General features: G+C 35.4%; 2 protein-coding genes and 1 non-coding gene across 3 annotated transcripts; 2 read left to right on the top strand and 1 right to left on the bottom strand.

The window, feature by feature from the left end:
* The first annotated feature begins 1,537 nt into the window (after positions 1–1,537).
* Positions 1,538–1,882, top strand: LOC125206216. The gene has a single exon (XM_048105501.1). The coding sequence runs from the start codon at positions 1,538–1,540 to the stop codon at positions 1,880–1,882; it is 345 nt and encodes a 114-aa protein (XP_047961458.1).
* A 2,196-nt stretch (positions 1,883–4,078) lies between these two features.
* Positions 4,079–4,181, top strand: LOC125208726. The gene has a single exon (XR_007174207.1). It is a non-coding gene; the product is annotated as a U6 spliceosomal RNA (small nuclear RNA).
* A 1,351-nt stretch (positions 4,182–5,532) lies between these two features.
* Positions 5,533–8,606, bottom strand: LOC125204027 (phenylalanine ammonia-lyase-like). The gene is made up of 2 exons (XM_048102566.1): positions 8,093–8,606; positions 5,533–7,424 (listed from the first exon to the last, which is right to left on the bottom strand). Exons 1-2 carry the CDS (start codon positions 8,473–8,475, stop codon positions 5,675–5,677), a joined length of 2,133 nt encoding a protein of 710 aa, XP_047958523.1. The 5' UTR covers positions 8,476–8,606; the 3' UTR covers positions 5,533–5,674.
* Positions 8,607–16,562: the final 7,956 nt, after the last annotated feature.

Raw genomic sequence — 16,562 nt, 5'->3', positions numbered from 1 at the left:
CAACAACTTATTTTGTATCTCGAGAATATCAAATATGTATATGAATATATTTAGGGGTCATATTCTAATGCTTATAGCACCCTAATCTAAAATCAAGATCAAATCTTCACCTTTAGATTTTAAAATGAGTGGATGAGATAAAATCTTACGAAACAGTAAATAGTAGACAAAATATCAACAAAAGGGTAATATCGTCATTATGTTATCATATGATACTTTTCGTGAATGTTTTTTTATATCAACATAGTGTATTACAAATATCAACAATATGATATAAAAATATCAATACTTGTACAAGAAAATATCAACACATATTTATTGAGATTTTTACATGGTTTTATTGAGATTTTTTGATGTATTTGTTGATAAAAATCTGGTTATCAACATTTACGAAATCTAAAATAAAAAATATTAAATTTCATCATCCGAACGTCGTCGGAACATATGCAATTGAAATCTCGTTTGAATCCTTATAAAATTATCTTTAATTTGATATATTTTTTGCAAAAAAATAATTTAAATCGAGAGAGTTACGTAAATTTAAAGTTTTAAGATGATTTTAATTAGAGGAAATTGACATTAATATCCTCTAATTTTATTTATTAATTTTTTTAATTAAAAATTTAATCCATGTGGCATTATTTTCATTATTAGATCTTTTAATATAATGGTTAAGATTTAGTCTTAGTTTGGGATGGCTAATTAGTTAGCAATTGATTACTTCCCTATATATTTAGTAATTATAAAAATTGTTAATAGTTATTTAAATCGTAATGTTTAATCAATTTATGTTTAATTTCGTAAGATTTGAAATCAGCTTACATTATCTTGTATACAATTGAGATAATTGCGAAAAAAAAATCATAATATAATATTCTGATTTCAAACATTACTGACCAACTAGAATTTGATTAAAAGTCATAAATTGAAATTATTATTATTTCATATAAAACCATACCAATATTTTTTTGGAATTCATTATGTATTTATGTCTTTATTATTTTATAAATTTGTGGAAGAACTAGGAAATATAAAATATACGAAATAATAATTATATATTTTTCAAAATTTAGCATCAACTATTCAACTTAATTGAGTTTCTAGTTCCCACACCACAGTTGAGGATCGCATAAAAAGGCCATATTAATCTTAATAATTTGTGATTCTGTGCTTTACACACACTAACATCAGCATTAATATGGACATTTGTTTCTTTAAATAAAATGTAGTAATAACAAAATAAAATAAGTATTCCGTGAACATAGATTTAGTATTGAATACAAGATTTAATCAACCAAATTAAGTACAAAATCCAGTCTAAATACAGTAATTTTTCTCATACGCAATATAATTTAAGTCCACGTTCTAAAAATATTTTATCGTAACTCCTGTTATTGTTGAGTAAAAGCAGAAATATTGAGAAAAAAAGGAAGAATTATTGGAGAGTTTATCAAAATCAACCATTCTAAATACTCTAAGGCATTACAACCAAAGTCCTTCAACCCAATAAAAAGAAACATCTCATTTCTCAAGTGCGATGGATCAATTCGAATTCAACGAAGCTGATGTCTGGAACACCACCGCCGACCAAACGGAGTCCAAGAAATCCACTTCCGACTCCCAAAAAGCTCTTTGGAAAACCGGGGAGAGGCCCCCGATCAAGGCGAAAACTCAGCCGTTGATCATTCCTGGTTTATCGAGTAGGGCACGTGGCGGGGACTATTACGAGGACGGAAATGAACAAATGCCCCCCCACGAGTATTTGGCGAGGACGAGGGTGGCGTCGCCTTCGGTGCAAGAAGGGAAGGGGCGGACTCTCAAGGGTAGGGATTTGAGCAAGGTAAGGGATGCCATATGGAAACAGATCGGTTTCCAAGATTAAACTAGTTTGGTATATAACACAAACCTATATAAATATTGGAGGATTGCTAATAGCTGCTCTTGTTGTCTACTAGTATTAATGTGTGATTAATAATATAGGAATATTGTTTAGGAAAGTGGGGGAATTCAATCATACCTTTTGGTTTTGAGTAAATGGCCACCTTTTTGTGCCATCTTCTTCCAGACTAGTTTGCTTTATTTAGAGGAGAACTACTCTATATATGTTATGGACTAGTATTCATATTATTTTAAATTTGTTGGTCAGTATGTACGTCTAATGTATAGATTACTTTCCTTCCTAATTAAAGGAGGCATTATATATTACACTATTATATAATTTGTTTGCTGTTAACTTTAAAGTGGTGGATTTAATCTTGAGTTGTAAAGGAGGTTTTAATTTTGAAAGAAGCGGTTATTATTATTGGTAGCTTAGGAAATGGTGGATTTAAAAATTTGTTTAATTTTATAAAATAAATGGAAAATGTGAGGAGAATATGAGTCATATTCTTATATTTTAGTTATGTGATAAAATATGACCGAAATTAATTAGTGGATTGCAAATTCCACTTATCAAAAGTAGTGAAAAAGAGATGTGATATTTAATGAGGTCAAAAATATTATGAGAAATTTAAGGGCAAATAGACGAAGTATAAAAATATATTTCTACTTTCTCGCCCAAAAACTAAATTTATTTTGTGAATATGGTTGAATTATTTTGAACTATTCTATGAATTTAATTTGATCAAATTATTATTTTTAAAATATTTATATGTAAATTGATAATTCATCCAACTGCAGATAATAGAATTAGTTGATATGGCTCGGCTTCAAGGTATGTTATTCAAAGTGGATGAAAAAGGTTAGTGGAAGTAAGGTCCTAATATACTCCCTCTGTCACATTCTAAATGACACTTTTTCCTTTTGAGATATGTCACTTTAAATGACACATTTTTTAAAATAGCAACATCACTTTTTCTAAAATAGAAATATCACTTTTCCTAAAGTAAAAAAGAAAATGACAATTATTGACATGATAAAAAAAAATGACTAGTAAATTGAGTCAATTAATGGCAGGCGGAGGGAGTACTAATTTGTTTACCTCATTTTTCAAACAAATCTTTCGTGCTCCTAGTAATACTTCCAAGAGAAAGAGGTAAATTAAAAATATACATATTTCTCATTTATCTATTTTAAAATGTAAATATTTCTTTTAAAAATAGTGAATTCTATGGAAATAAGATAATTAGATAAATTGAAAAATGTATACAAAAATAATTATCATATTTACTTTTTTTTTTGGATAAGATATAATATACATCTTCAAAATGCAATTCTCACTGGAAAATGTATTTTTATAAAGAAAAAGTAAATATGATAAAAAGATTTTATCTCCTACCTTTGAAATGCTTTAACTAAGTAGAGAAATTCAGTACATAAAAATGCCATGATTTTCCTGCTCAATCTCACATATCCCTTGGGATTGATACCTTGTGAAATTGCCGGTAAAATTATTAAGTTTTTAGTTAGTACTGTAATTTCGAAAACAGGCTAAAAAATCATTAGATTTGTTTTCATTAACAACTACTATTCCATAAATTAATAATCCATCCATCCAAAAAAAAATATTTTGTTCGTGGACGACACGGTTTTAACAAAAATTAGTAAGTAAGAAAGAAAAGAAAAAATAGATAAAGTAAGAATGATAGGTATAAAAAGTGAGTAATTAAAGTATTATGTGATAGAGAATAAAAGTGGATAAAGTATGAAAAAGAAACTTTTTATTTTTAAAATTGGAATTATTTTTGTGAATATCCTAAATTACGAGACTATTTTCTCGTTTTTAAGAATGAAACAATTTTTTATAAATATCCTAAAATTATAAAATGACACTATTTTCTCTAAATGGACGGAGGATTTAATAAAATTGTACTAACTCATATGACATTCAAAAATTCAGATGTTGACGGATTGACTTTGCTGTAAATATTTTGTTGGGGGACCCAAGTTAAGTAAACATTACATCAAAAGTTCTAAATACATTTTTTATACTTCCTCCGTTTAAAAATTATGAACAAAATTGATTTGACACGAGTTTTAATATGTAATTAGTAAGAAAGAGAGATAAAGGATAGTGTAAATAGTATTGATGGAGACTGTATTGGTGGAGACTGAACTCTATAGCATTAATAGTGTAGTGGTCCCGTCGGGGACATCCGATAAAATTGGAGCGACACATAGAAGATTAGCATTTGCCCTGTGCAAGGATGACATACACATGTCGAGAAATAGTGTAGTGTAATAGTATAAGTTGTAATTAAAATAATGTATAGAGATAAGTGTTGTTTAATTATTTCAAAGTTAGAAAATTCCTATTTTTAAGGGATGACTTAATAAGGAATTAGTTCATGCTGTACTTTTTAGAGATGGGGTAAGTAGATAAAGACAATAGCAATTTCAATAATTAATGAAATAAAATTTTGAAAGTTATCATCTAATAACACGCGAGACCATAAATAACTTATGAAAGAACAAATAATATATTTAAAATTTTAAGTTTTAAATCTTAGTAATAAATACACTATAATTATTGTATGATATTGAACTTACAAATTATATACTCCATCTGTTCCAGTAGTGTTGGCACATTTCTTTCATGTACTCGTTTTGAAAAACTGATTATAAACAATTAAAGTGTAGAAAGAGTAAATAAGACAGAGAATAATGTAAGAGAGGTAAAATAAGAGAGAATAATGTAGTGAACTTTAATCTCTATTCACTTTAACTATTTATTATAATCTTTTCAAAACAAGTGCAAAAATGAAATGTGTCAACACTAATGGAACGAAGAGAGTATTTATAAATGTTGGGTCTCATATACTAGCTGATAATTTTCAACACAATCCGATTATGCAAAAAATTAATGAGTTAGTGTCAAGCATTATTATGTTTGTGTCCTTATCAAATCTACCGAATAAAAGCATGATAATTTTGGATTAGGTTCAGATTTGGTAACCTATTAATAACTAAATACTAGTATAGTACAATTATCGCTGTTGGTCAAATCTCATTCGCAATATGTCCAAATCGTTTCATGTCCTTATCGTAATGGTTCATATCGTGGCAACCCAAATAGGATCATGTCGCCGGCGGTTTCATGTTGTGTGCTAATTGTGTTCAGGTTCGAATGTAGCGGGTTCTAGTTCACAACTTAATTTGGAAGCCATATTTCAACCCCGAGTGTTTCTGGGATGCCGCTAACAACCCCAACGAATGACAAGTGTTTTTCCTTGTGTGGATCATATTTAATGGGCATTTGATTAGTGGGCTCACCACCTGCACGGCTACACATCTTGTTTTTACTGTTATATCGGGAGTTACTCCATGTATGTAACGTAATATAGGGTCCGTATTTGGATTGATGGTTTGTTTAACAAGTTTTGATGTTCACGAACTGGATTCTTATTATGCCGATCAAATAACAACCCAACACACATGATTTATCATCAAAATAACCCCTAAATCAAAGCTTTATGTACCAACAAGAAAAAATATCTGACGTATTTTTGTCTTTTATGTTTGTTAGGGCTGAAGATATAGGATCTTATCAAAAAGTGAATTTTAGAATTTCTCAAAATTACAGAATATAGAATCTAGTAGCAAGATGCAAACGTGAGAATCTCATTAAAATTTTGCACATTATTTGACATAAGACTCTCAAGTCTCATCCAATGTAATAACACAAAAACAAAAAAAAAGAACAAATTTAAACCCAGAAAACATATTTAAAAACCAACTAGCAGATGGGCAGAGGTTCCCCATTCCATCCTTGAAGGCACTCCAACAATGGATCAATAATGAGGCCATTGTTTAACGCCGTGAACACCTTCTCACACTCCTCGCCCGGAGACACCGCCTTCTCCCCGGTCAAGAATCCAGCCCCGAGCTCCGCCCTGATGAACTTATACAACGGGTACGACCTGCACTCCGCGATCCTGTTGGCCACGGCCGGACTCCCGCTCTCCAAGGCGATCCTTGCGCTCTCGACTTCCTTTGGCAACAAGGCCTCGAGCTCTGCCTCGAACGCCTCTATCTTTTGGAAGATGGAGGTGCTCGCGTTCTTCTCCAACTCCCCGTTTTTGAGGGCGTGATCGACCAGGACTTGTCTAAGCTTCTGCATCAACGGGTAGGTGGCGCTGCAGGGGTCGTCAATGTAGGCGAACACGTACTCTCGGTCGACCACCCGGATCAAGTCCTTCTCGCAGAATCTGGAGGGATGGAGCTCGCCATTGGCGCCCATTGTGAGAGTTCTTTTGGCTACTTGGCTCACTGTGTTCTTCACCGCGTGCTTCAGATTCTCCTCCAAATGCCTCAAATCAACGGCTTGGCATAGCGCGACAAGGTAGGTGGACGACATGAGTTTTAATATGTCAAGAGCTTCAACGGTTTTCCGAGACGAAATCAAGCCAAGTGAGTTGACATCCTGGTTGTGCTGCTCGGCGCTCTGGACGTGGTTGGTGACGGGATTGGCGAGGAACTGGAGCTCGGAGCAGTAGGAGGCCATGGCAATTTCAGCGCCCTTCAAGCCGTAGTCAAGGCTGGGGTTGCGGCCACCGGATAGGTTGGAGGGCAATCCGTTGTTGTAGAAGTCGTTGACAAGCTCAGAGAATTGAGCGAAGAGAAGCTTCCCGATGGAAGCGATGGCGAGGCGGGTGTTGTCCATGGAGACTCCGATAGGGGTGCCTTGGAAGTTTCCACCGTGGAGGGCCTTGTTTCGAGAAACATCGATCAAGGGGTTGTCGTTGACGGAGTTGATCTCATTCTCGATCATCCTGGTGGCGGTGCGGATGACCTCAATTTGTGGGCCCAGCCACTGGGGCGAGGTCCGGAGGGCGTAACGGTCCTGTTTCGGCTTCTGTAACGGATCCTGCTCGTGCAGCTTCTGCGCGGCCTTGACGTAGCCGCTGCCGTCGAGGATGTGCTCCATGATGGCGGCGGCCTCGATCTGCCCAGGGTGGTGCTTCAGCTTGTGGGTCAGGTGGTCGGTGAATTCGGGCTTCCCGTTCATGACTTCGGCGAACACGGCGGACATGACCTCGGATAGAACAGCGAGGATGTTGGCGTCGAAGAGGGCGATGGAGGCGAGGCCGGAGCCGACGGCGGTGCCGTTGACGAGGGCGAGGCCTTCCTTGGGCTGGAGCTCGAAGAAGCCGCCGCTGACGCCGGCCAGCTTGAAGGCTTCCTCGGCGTTGAGGGGCTCTCCCGCGGGGCCCACGGCCTTGGAGTTGGGGCGCCCCGTGAGGAGCCCCGCGATGTAGGAGAGCGGCACCAGATCGCCCGAGGCGGTGATGGTGCCGCGGAGGGGGAGGCATGGGGTGATGTTCTTGTTCAGCAGCTTTGTGATGGCTTCGAGGATTTCAAATCGGATGCCGGAGTAGCCTTGGAGGAGGGTGTTGATGCGCACCAGCATCGCCGCTCTCGTCGCCGTGTGCGGCAGCGTCTGCTTTGATTCTGTCCCATTCCCGAATATTCCGGCGTTCAAGAACCTGTTCAGGGGTTGCAGATTTCATCAGATTAATTTGGTTACCGTTAATCCCAATTTCAATCTAAATTTACTAATAGTAATAATTTACTCCACTAGCTAACACATCTGCGAATCTATCAGCTAATTCAGGCTGCTATAACTCAGCCAGCGGTGGACTGACTCACTCTTTTATTACTACTCTATCCGTTTAATAAAAAAAAATATGCATTTAGTTGGACATGAGTTTTAAACTGCATTTGATAAAATAATTGATGAAACAGAGAGAATTATAAATACTATTAGAAAATATATATATATATGTATAGGACAGGCTAATAGAAGTAATACGTTATACGTTACAGATTATGAATAGGTACACGTCTCCAATAGACACCCACGTTAAGAGTTTTGCAGATTGAATATTAAATTCTCATAAATAAAAATAAATCTGCCTATCATTTACACATCTCAAGGCTACAAAACAGAATAAAATGATAAAAACTGATAAGAAGCATCTTTCAATCTCGACCTCTTCCTAATTCGGTGCACTGAATATGTAACAATAAAAGACAAAATCCCTCTGTTTGGGGGATATATGACAATTTCACTCCAAACAAAGTCATATGCGCATATTCTAAAGATATGAGCAAGGTCAAATTTGCAGAAAAGAAAAAGAAAAAAAAGAAATACCTAATAAGCTCCTTCTGAAGAGCACCGCCCTGCTTAGTCCTCCTGTGTGACGTGGCTCCGAAGCCGGTGGTGACGCCGTAGCTGTCTGTTCCTTTACTCATGCTCTCCATCACCCAATCGCTGCTGGCCTTGACTCCAGCCCTGGCCGACTCCGACAGCTCCACCGCCACCGCATTATCCCTGGCCGCGATCGCCGCCACCTGAGACACCGTGAGCGTCTCCCCGCCGAGCCTCACCACCGGCTTCCTAAACTCCTCCACCATCCGCTTCACCTCATCGAGATGGCTCCCCTTCAGCGACTCCGCCGCTGCCCCCCAATTCAACGGATCATCCTGCTTCACGCAGAAACCATTCGAAGCATGATGACCGTTTTCCGCCGCCATAGAGATCACCAGAGACAGAGGCGGAGGTGAAGAGTTTTTTTTCTAATTTATTTTTTTTAGGTGCGTGATTGGGTTAGGTTTGAATTTGAAGAGTTTGTGTGTTTATAGTGAATGAAATGAGGTTAGTAAGATTTGTGGTTTTAAATAGAGAATGGTGGAGGTGTGTGACATGTTTTGATTTTGGTAGGTGAGTTGCAGACAGGTCAATGTGCGGGGGGGTTTGTTGAAGATCGATCTCCACCGTCGATCGGATCTCATCTACGCTCTTCATTCGCTAAGATTGGGTGACGTCGAATTTATTATTTTTGTTTTTTCGATTTTTTGGCGAAAAAGGTTGTTGTGGTTGGTGGGAAAATGGGATTGGAATTAGTTGCATTTCTTTCTGCCTTTTCTACCCTCACTTATTATTAACGCTTCTACAATTGTAAATTACTACTACTATATATTTTTAATTAAAGTGACCATTCTAGCTTTTTAGTGAGAGCAGAATTTCATCCCAAATGCAAAAGAAAGTCATCCGTAAATACTAAATACTCAAATTCGGCGTTTCTCTAGTCAACGCTGCACACACACACAGCCGAACTGCTTTATCTCAGATGACCATATTTTACTAATTTTAGCTTCAAATTGTTATCTATATAATTTGGAAAAGTATTTATATCCGAATATAAAATATAGTACTGCCCCTACTTTAGTTTATTGGATTGAGAAATTTGATATATTGGAAGTATCTCCTAATCCCTACCTTCATCTATCTCTATATTATCTCCCACTACTATCTATTCTATCTTTTCTTTTAACGGCTTAGAATTTACTTTTTTTTATACAATTAAGAATTTCATTCAACCCCTTTTAAATGCATGATTTCTATTTAATTATAGTCAAATTCACGTTTGCTACTATTTAGCGATATATTTATGTATTTTGTTTCAATTTTCAATTATTATTATTTTATTTCTCTTGATCACTTTGATTATACTTAACTACTATTTGCCAATTTATTTTTATAAGTTAGAATATTAGATTGGATATAAAGTAAACATTAGATCACTTTTGGCCCGAATAGTCCGTGGGTTAGCTCGGAATCCGAAGATTTAAGGTTGGGACCGAGAATTTATAAACTAAAAAATTCACCACCCGAATAACCCGCACCCAAATAGCTCGACAACCCGAGTGGGTTGGCCCGAACCCGAGCGGGTTAGCCCAATTGGCATCCCTAGTCCCATCTTAAAAGTAAGATTTAGTTATAGCACGAGTTTTAAGAAATTGGTAGAGTATGTAATAAATGAAGTGAGATAGTGGTTGTTGGAGTGTGTAATAATTGAAATGAAGTAATGAAAAGTGAGACCCTTTTGATTTTTTGTATGTTTAGGATTTTGTTTTGTTTTATTTTTATGAAAGTAAAGACATTTGAGTGTAAATTTCATCAACAATGAGGTTAAACTTTATGTCAAATATGATAAATTCTAAATGGTACTCTTAAACTGAGACGGACGAAAGTATGACTCTTAAACTGGGCTAATACGTAAAAAGTGGAATTCGTAACTAATTTTTTCATTTATGATATCACAAACGTAATTACAGATGCGTCATGTGGCTCCACCGTTGAATTATGGCAAATGATAAAAAAAGAAAGGGCGGGGGTTATCATTTTAGCTATTAATATTATGATTGTCCACGCACCTATGGAAAAGAAATTAAATATAAAAATGAAAATTTTAAAATTATTTTTTAAGGTTTTCAATCTTTACATTTTAGATTTTAAATTATTGAAATCTACCTATACATATATAAAGGGGAGTTTGGGGTATTATTTATGGAAATGCAAAATTTTGATTTTATTAAAACTGATTTTAATAATACATTTGAACATTGTTTAATGGATTCTGTCGATACATGAATATTAATTAGTACAAAACATGAATTCTCATTATCGTTGTCCATAATTAAAAACTGAACCCAAACATCACAAACAACTAATATTCATTGCTAAAAGTCTGAAAATACATTTATAAACAACAAATAATATCAAGTCCTTTCATTAAAAGTGGCTGTTAAGTGCCAACCAACATTATCAGTTTCAAAAATTCACTAAATTATCAGCCTTTTCTTCGTATACACATTTAGCCTTTAGGGCATTAATTTTCTATACTCCTTCCAACTTCTTTCTCTCTCTATAAATTTTTACTAGTTTCTCTACTAAGTTCGTTGCAGTTCTCCTTTCCATTGTGCTAGAGTCCTCCATCGTGATTCCGGCTTAAAAAATTTTTTTGAAGATAAATTGATAACCTATTAAAAATTTTGAAGTTAAATAGGTACTCCACTACTAATCAAACGTCTATAATATTAATTTTTATTAGTACTGTTGTAGTAATAATTTGGGAAAGTAGAAATGAAATGGTTTTGGAGGTGAAAAGGTTTTTTGGGTTTGCGTAATAATGGAGAAAGGTGAAAAGGTTTTAGAAGAGGTGATGGAATGAAAAGATTTTGCAAAGAGATCTTTTGAGTAAACTACAAAAATGGTCTCTGGACTATATAGGGTTATCTCATAAATGGTCTCTGGACTAAGGGTTAATTTAAAAACAGTCATTTTGCACTGTTTCGAGACGAAAATGCCCTTTTAAGGGGTTTTGGGGGTTTGGGCAATTTGGTCTTTTTACACTTTTAACATTTTAAATCTGATATTATTTCAGTTATGTACTAAATCTAATATTATTTCAAAATTATCATTTTTCTTCCCTTTTGTCATCCTTCACTTTGTTTCTTTATTTCAATATTAGATTTAATTTATAAAATTAAATTTTAAATTTTGATTTTTAAATATCAATAAATTTTTTTAATTAAAACTATTAATTCATGGACACTATAAATATTGATTAAAACTATAAATATTGATTAAAACTATTAAAGCATAGAATATTATTTTTTTTGTACTTCATAAAATTTTGAACCAACATAAGTTTCAATATAAAGTTGGTAAAGTAAGAGAGGGCATAGAAAATATGAGTAAAGCATAAAAGAGGAAAAAGAGAAAAAGTAGTAAAATTTGTGTTAATGGAATGTTGAATCTATTATTTTCTAAAATGGAAAATTTCTATTTTTAGGAAACGGATATAGGAGTAGTATTTATTTTATACAGAATATAATACAGTATATTATTTGATCATAATCAATGTAAATAAAATGATATATAGATATTATATTTTTTATTTCACACAATATTTTCAAATAGAACCACTAGAAAAAAGTTGATGAGTTATAAACTTTTTATTGCTTACACAGATGTGTTATTTTGTTAAAATCTTGATATAATTTTGCTACCTTTGTCAAATGTATTATTGTATATATTTATTATTAAATACATTTATAATTTTAGATTTATCTATAGTATAATGTTTTGTACTATTTTTTATAAATATTTCAGAATTTGATATAAATGCATAGCACGAATGTAATAGTAATAAAAGAATAAAACAACAATTAATTTTGCTTCTAAATAATCTTAGTCAAAGAATAAGAAAAATAAAGCAATAGCCATAATCTCTAGCTGTTGGGAATTGATGGAAGATATATGTATTCTCTTCCTTAGTATGTTATATTTTTGTTTTTCAGTTTATTCACCAAAATAAGTCTCTTACTAAAAATAGAAAATAATTTTAATTTATTACTTAATTTTTTTATCGTTCTTTCTTCTATTTTAGCCGCATTTTATTTTCCCCTCTCCTACTTAATGCATTTTATCTCTTTCTCTTTCATATTTCCCTCGTCCACGAAAAATAAGTCACATTTGCTATTTTTAGTTCTTCACTAAACATAGGGCACATCAAATAAATATGGACTCACATTTCACTAACGCTACTTCTCTCTTACTTTTTCCCTTTTCTCTTACTAATAATATGAACGTCATATTTCACTAACAATACTTCTCTTTTACTTTACCAATTTTACATTAAAACCCGTGTCATTCACAAAGCGCCATAATTTTCATAGACGAAGAAAGTATTTTATTAATTTAATATAAAAATCCATATTATTCATCTGTGTGACTACTTTTGTGGATGAAGAAAGTATTAAGTTTTTGAATAAATTATTACTTACATTATTGTTACTTTTTCATGAATATTAGCACTTTACGTGGAAAGTCATTTTCGGTAATTTGTGAATTGTCCATGGTGATTCTCAACTTTGAACTATACCAAAATATTACTCCATATACGTCGAATCTGTCACGCTCAAATTTTGTAGCACTATTAACCTAGAAATAAACTACATGCTTCTTCTGTCCAATAAAAATATTTGGAAGATTCTACTCGTTTCCACTTAAATTTTGGAGCTGAATTGCTGTATTATTGTACTCCACCGATGAATATTTTGAGAATTTAATTTTAATTCTATTATGCGAATTTGATATCCGAAATAAATTTTCTCAGACTCTCAGGCGTGGAACACAAAAGGATAGTAAAACAAAAAATTGCAACAACCAACACGCAAGAAACGTTTGCTGTGGATATGAACATCTTTTTCTATTGAATAATCTAATAGTTCATACTCTGTCTATATGAAAGCGTTGAGGCAATATAGTATATGGTTGGAGCTTGGCCTCACCTTCGTAGTTCACATCCTCATTTTACTCTTTTTATAAATTATCTACAATACTTAGTTCATATCTATATGAAAGCACTGTGGCTGTTCACATCCTCATTTTACTTGTTTTATAAAATTATCAACAGTACAATATCTTATTAAATAGCACAAATTGCCTGCTGTGAAATAAAATTTTACTAACAGAATAACTATATCATCACAAATATCACATGTTACAATGGATACAATAAGGATTTAATCGCTTGATAAAATAAAATAATTAATTACAGTATTTATTACTTACTGTATTAATTATATTTAGCTAGCAGCAAACTTAGTTAATTAATCAAAATAAAATACTCTCTTCGTCCCATAAAAATATGGGCCAATGATATGGCGCGGGAATTAAGACAAAATTGTAAAATAAGAGAGAGAAGAAGAAGGATAGTTAAAATAATGTTAGTGGATAATGAGACCCGCATTGTTATAAGTGTTTTGATAGTGGTATAAGTTGTAAATAACTTGATGTATATGAGTTATATATTGGGATAACTTTCCATAATTGGAATGCCCATATTTTTGTGGGACGTACGAAAATGGAAAATGGATATATTTTTATGGGACGAAGAGAGTATGTTAAATACGAAAAATAAATTAAACTAAAAATGAGCCAAATTTGGTTAGAATGTAATGTTCGATGGATAAAAACACTCCAACACCATCAATTAATCCTGTCTAAGATGATGCAGAGATCATCAATTTTTGTATTAATTATAAAAAGAAATTTTATAAATCCAGATGCTCAGCTAACAGAAAGATAAAGGAGATCTAACTAATGTTTATTAAGTGAATATAATTCATACCACCCTTACAAATCTGACAATGACTTATATCTTCTTCTCGAGTCAGTTCCGTCTGTTTAAACTCTAGAGCATCTCCGATGCGGACTTCCCATTAAGACTTCCCACAAAAACTTTCTGTCATATCATCACTAGAACTTTTCATCCCACTGCCACATTACTAGGATTTCCCCTGCACTAGGACTTCCCGCAATAAAATTAAATTAACAATTATTCAATTTACGGAATTAAAATTTCGACACGAATACGAACGGGGAAATGCGAATATTTCATTAAAAAAAAAACATACATTATTCGAAAAAAAAAAATTTACATAGTCAATAAAATTTTTTTTAACTGCATCAACGTCCATCCCTCCGCGTCCAAACCTCTTCGATGATATCCTCCTGAAGTCGAATATGGGCATCTCTTTGCCGTATGTCGGCAAATGCGCGCAACCGCTCCATGAGGTACCCCCATGTTCACATTCGCGCTGGCCACGCCGTGGCTTGGACCGGCACCCGTATCATCTTCGTTGGTCCACTGAGTCATTTCGTCACCTTCACTTTCGACAATCATGTTGTGCAAAATGATACATGCGTACATGATGTCGCCGATGTTGGGAATATACCACATCCGCGAAGGACCCTTCACCATCGCCCATCGACTCTGGAGCACACCAAATGCCCGCTCAACATCCTTGCGCGCTGCCTCCTGATGGCTCGCAAAGTAGGACTCTTTTGTCCGATCGCATGCTTGATCGTCTTCACAAAGACGGGCCAGTTTGGGTACATCCCATCCGCCAAATAGTATCTCATATTGTGTTGGTTGCCGTTGGCGACGAAACTAATGGCGGGACCAACGCCATTGCACTGATCGTTGAACAGGGGCGACGACCGGAGGACGTTGATGTCGTTGTTCGACCCGGCGACTCCAAAATAAGCATGCCATATCCACAGCCGGTAGTCAGCTACAGCTTCAAGGATCATCGTGGGATGCTTGGCTTTGACGCCGGAAGTGTGCATCCCCTTCCAGGTGACGGGGCAGTTCTTCCGCTCCCAATGCATACAATCTATGCTGCCCAACATCCCAGGGAACCCGTGCACCGACTCGTGCATATTTATCAGCTGCTAGCAATCTTCGGGGCTCGGACTCCAAAGATAGCGATCCCTGAATATCTCTCTAACGCCCGCGCAAAAATTCTGCAAATACTCGACGATTGACGACTCGCCAATGTGGAGGTACTCGTCGAATATGTCGGTCGGGCCTCCGTACGCCAGTTGCCTAATTGCGGCAGTGCACTTCTGTAAGGGCGTGTGTCCGGGTTTGCCACCCGCATCCTCCCTGATCCTGAAATACTCGTATCCGCTCTCTAAAGCGCCCACGATATGCATAAACAGCGGACGATGCATCCTAAAATGTCGCCGGAATAAGGCATCTCCAAAACGCGGCTGCGGAGCGAAGTAGTACTGATAGAACCGAATATGTGCATCAATGTGGTCCCGGGGTACATGATGTCACCGATGGATCGGCGGAGGTACCGCCGCCTACTGCCGCCGCTGCTACCTCTGCCGTAGCAATCGATCAATCGCCCCTTCCACAGCGACATCCAATTTATTCTCACTATCACTATCACTAGCGCCTCCGCCACTACCACCCGCACGACTACTAGTCATTCTAGATATACTTGAAAATAGAGTTTAGAGAGAGAAACTTGTCAACACAAGTGGTGTGAATAAAATGAAGTTCAACGAGCCGTATTTATAGAGTTTTAAAAAAAAAATTAAAATTTAAGTCGGACGTCCGACCCACGCCACAATGGCGGACGTCCGCCCGCCCGTCGCGCGGATATCCGAGGATATCCGACATCCTCACGGGACGTCCGTATCCGAGGCAATGTGTTCCAATGGCGGACGTCCCGGTCGCCTGTCGCGGAAGTCCGACCAGACGTCCGCCGTTGGAGATGCTCTTAATCTTCATACTTATTCCTAGTAATACCTCCGTCCCCCAAATTTTGACACAGTTTACTATTTCGGTCCGTCCCTAAAAATTTGACACACTTCACTTTTACCATTTTTGGTAGTGGACCCCATATTCCACTAACTCATTTCTACTCACATTTTATTATAAAACTAATACTTTAAAAGTAGGACCCACATCCCACCAACTTTTTCAACTCACTTTCCATTACATTTCTTAAAACCTGTGCCGGGTCAAAGTGTGTCAAAATTTGGGGGATGGAGGTAGTATAATATTTTACTATCTCTTATGTGGACAAGACGAATCAAAGGATCGCGAAAAGAAAATCGAGAGAGAAATAAAGAGAGAGATGGCTGAAAATTTAGGGAAAAAACTTAGCAATTTTAATAAAAATAATCATCCTTTTTTCCAAATGATTTACCACCTATTTACAGGTATTTTTTTTAAATGATTGATATTTAACCCACATTATGTGGAATTTGATGCCATTAAGGTTCAACTTATGATCATAGGGGTTGTGGTTTGTAAACTCAAAATGTCATTTTTGTGGTGGTCGTTTGGTGGTCGTTTTTCCGAGTGGTATATTTTGGTACTCTGTATTCTTTTCTAGTAGTGCATCTTCTAAAATTCGAAATATCAGCTTAGTTGAACATCTTCACAATATTTTTCCCGTGGATTTACAAC

Source organism: Salvia hispanica, chromosome 2 (genome assembly GCF_023119035.1).
Source record: "Salvia hispanica cultivar TCC Black 2014 chromosome 2, UniMelb_Shisp_WGS_1.0, whole genome shotgun sequence".
NCBI classification, from domain to species: Eukaryota; Viridiplantae; Streptophyta; class Magnoliopsida; order Lamiales; family Lamiaceae; genus Salvia; species Salvia hispanica.
This window is presented reverse-complemented; position numbering and strand designations above follow the sequence as displayed.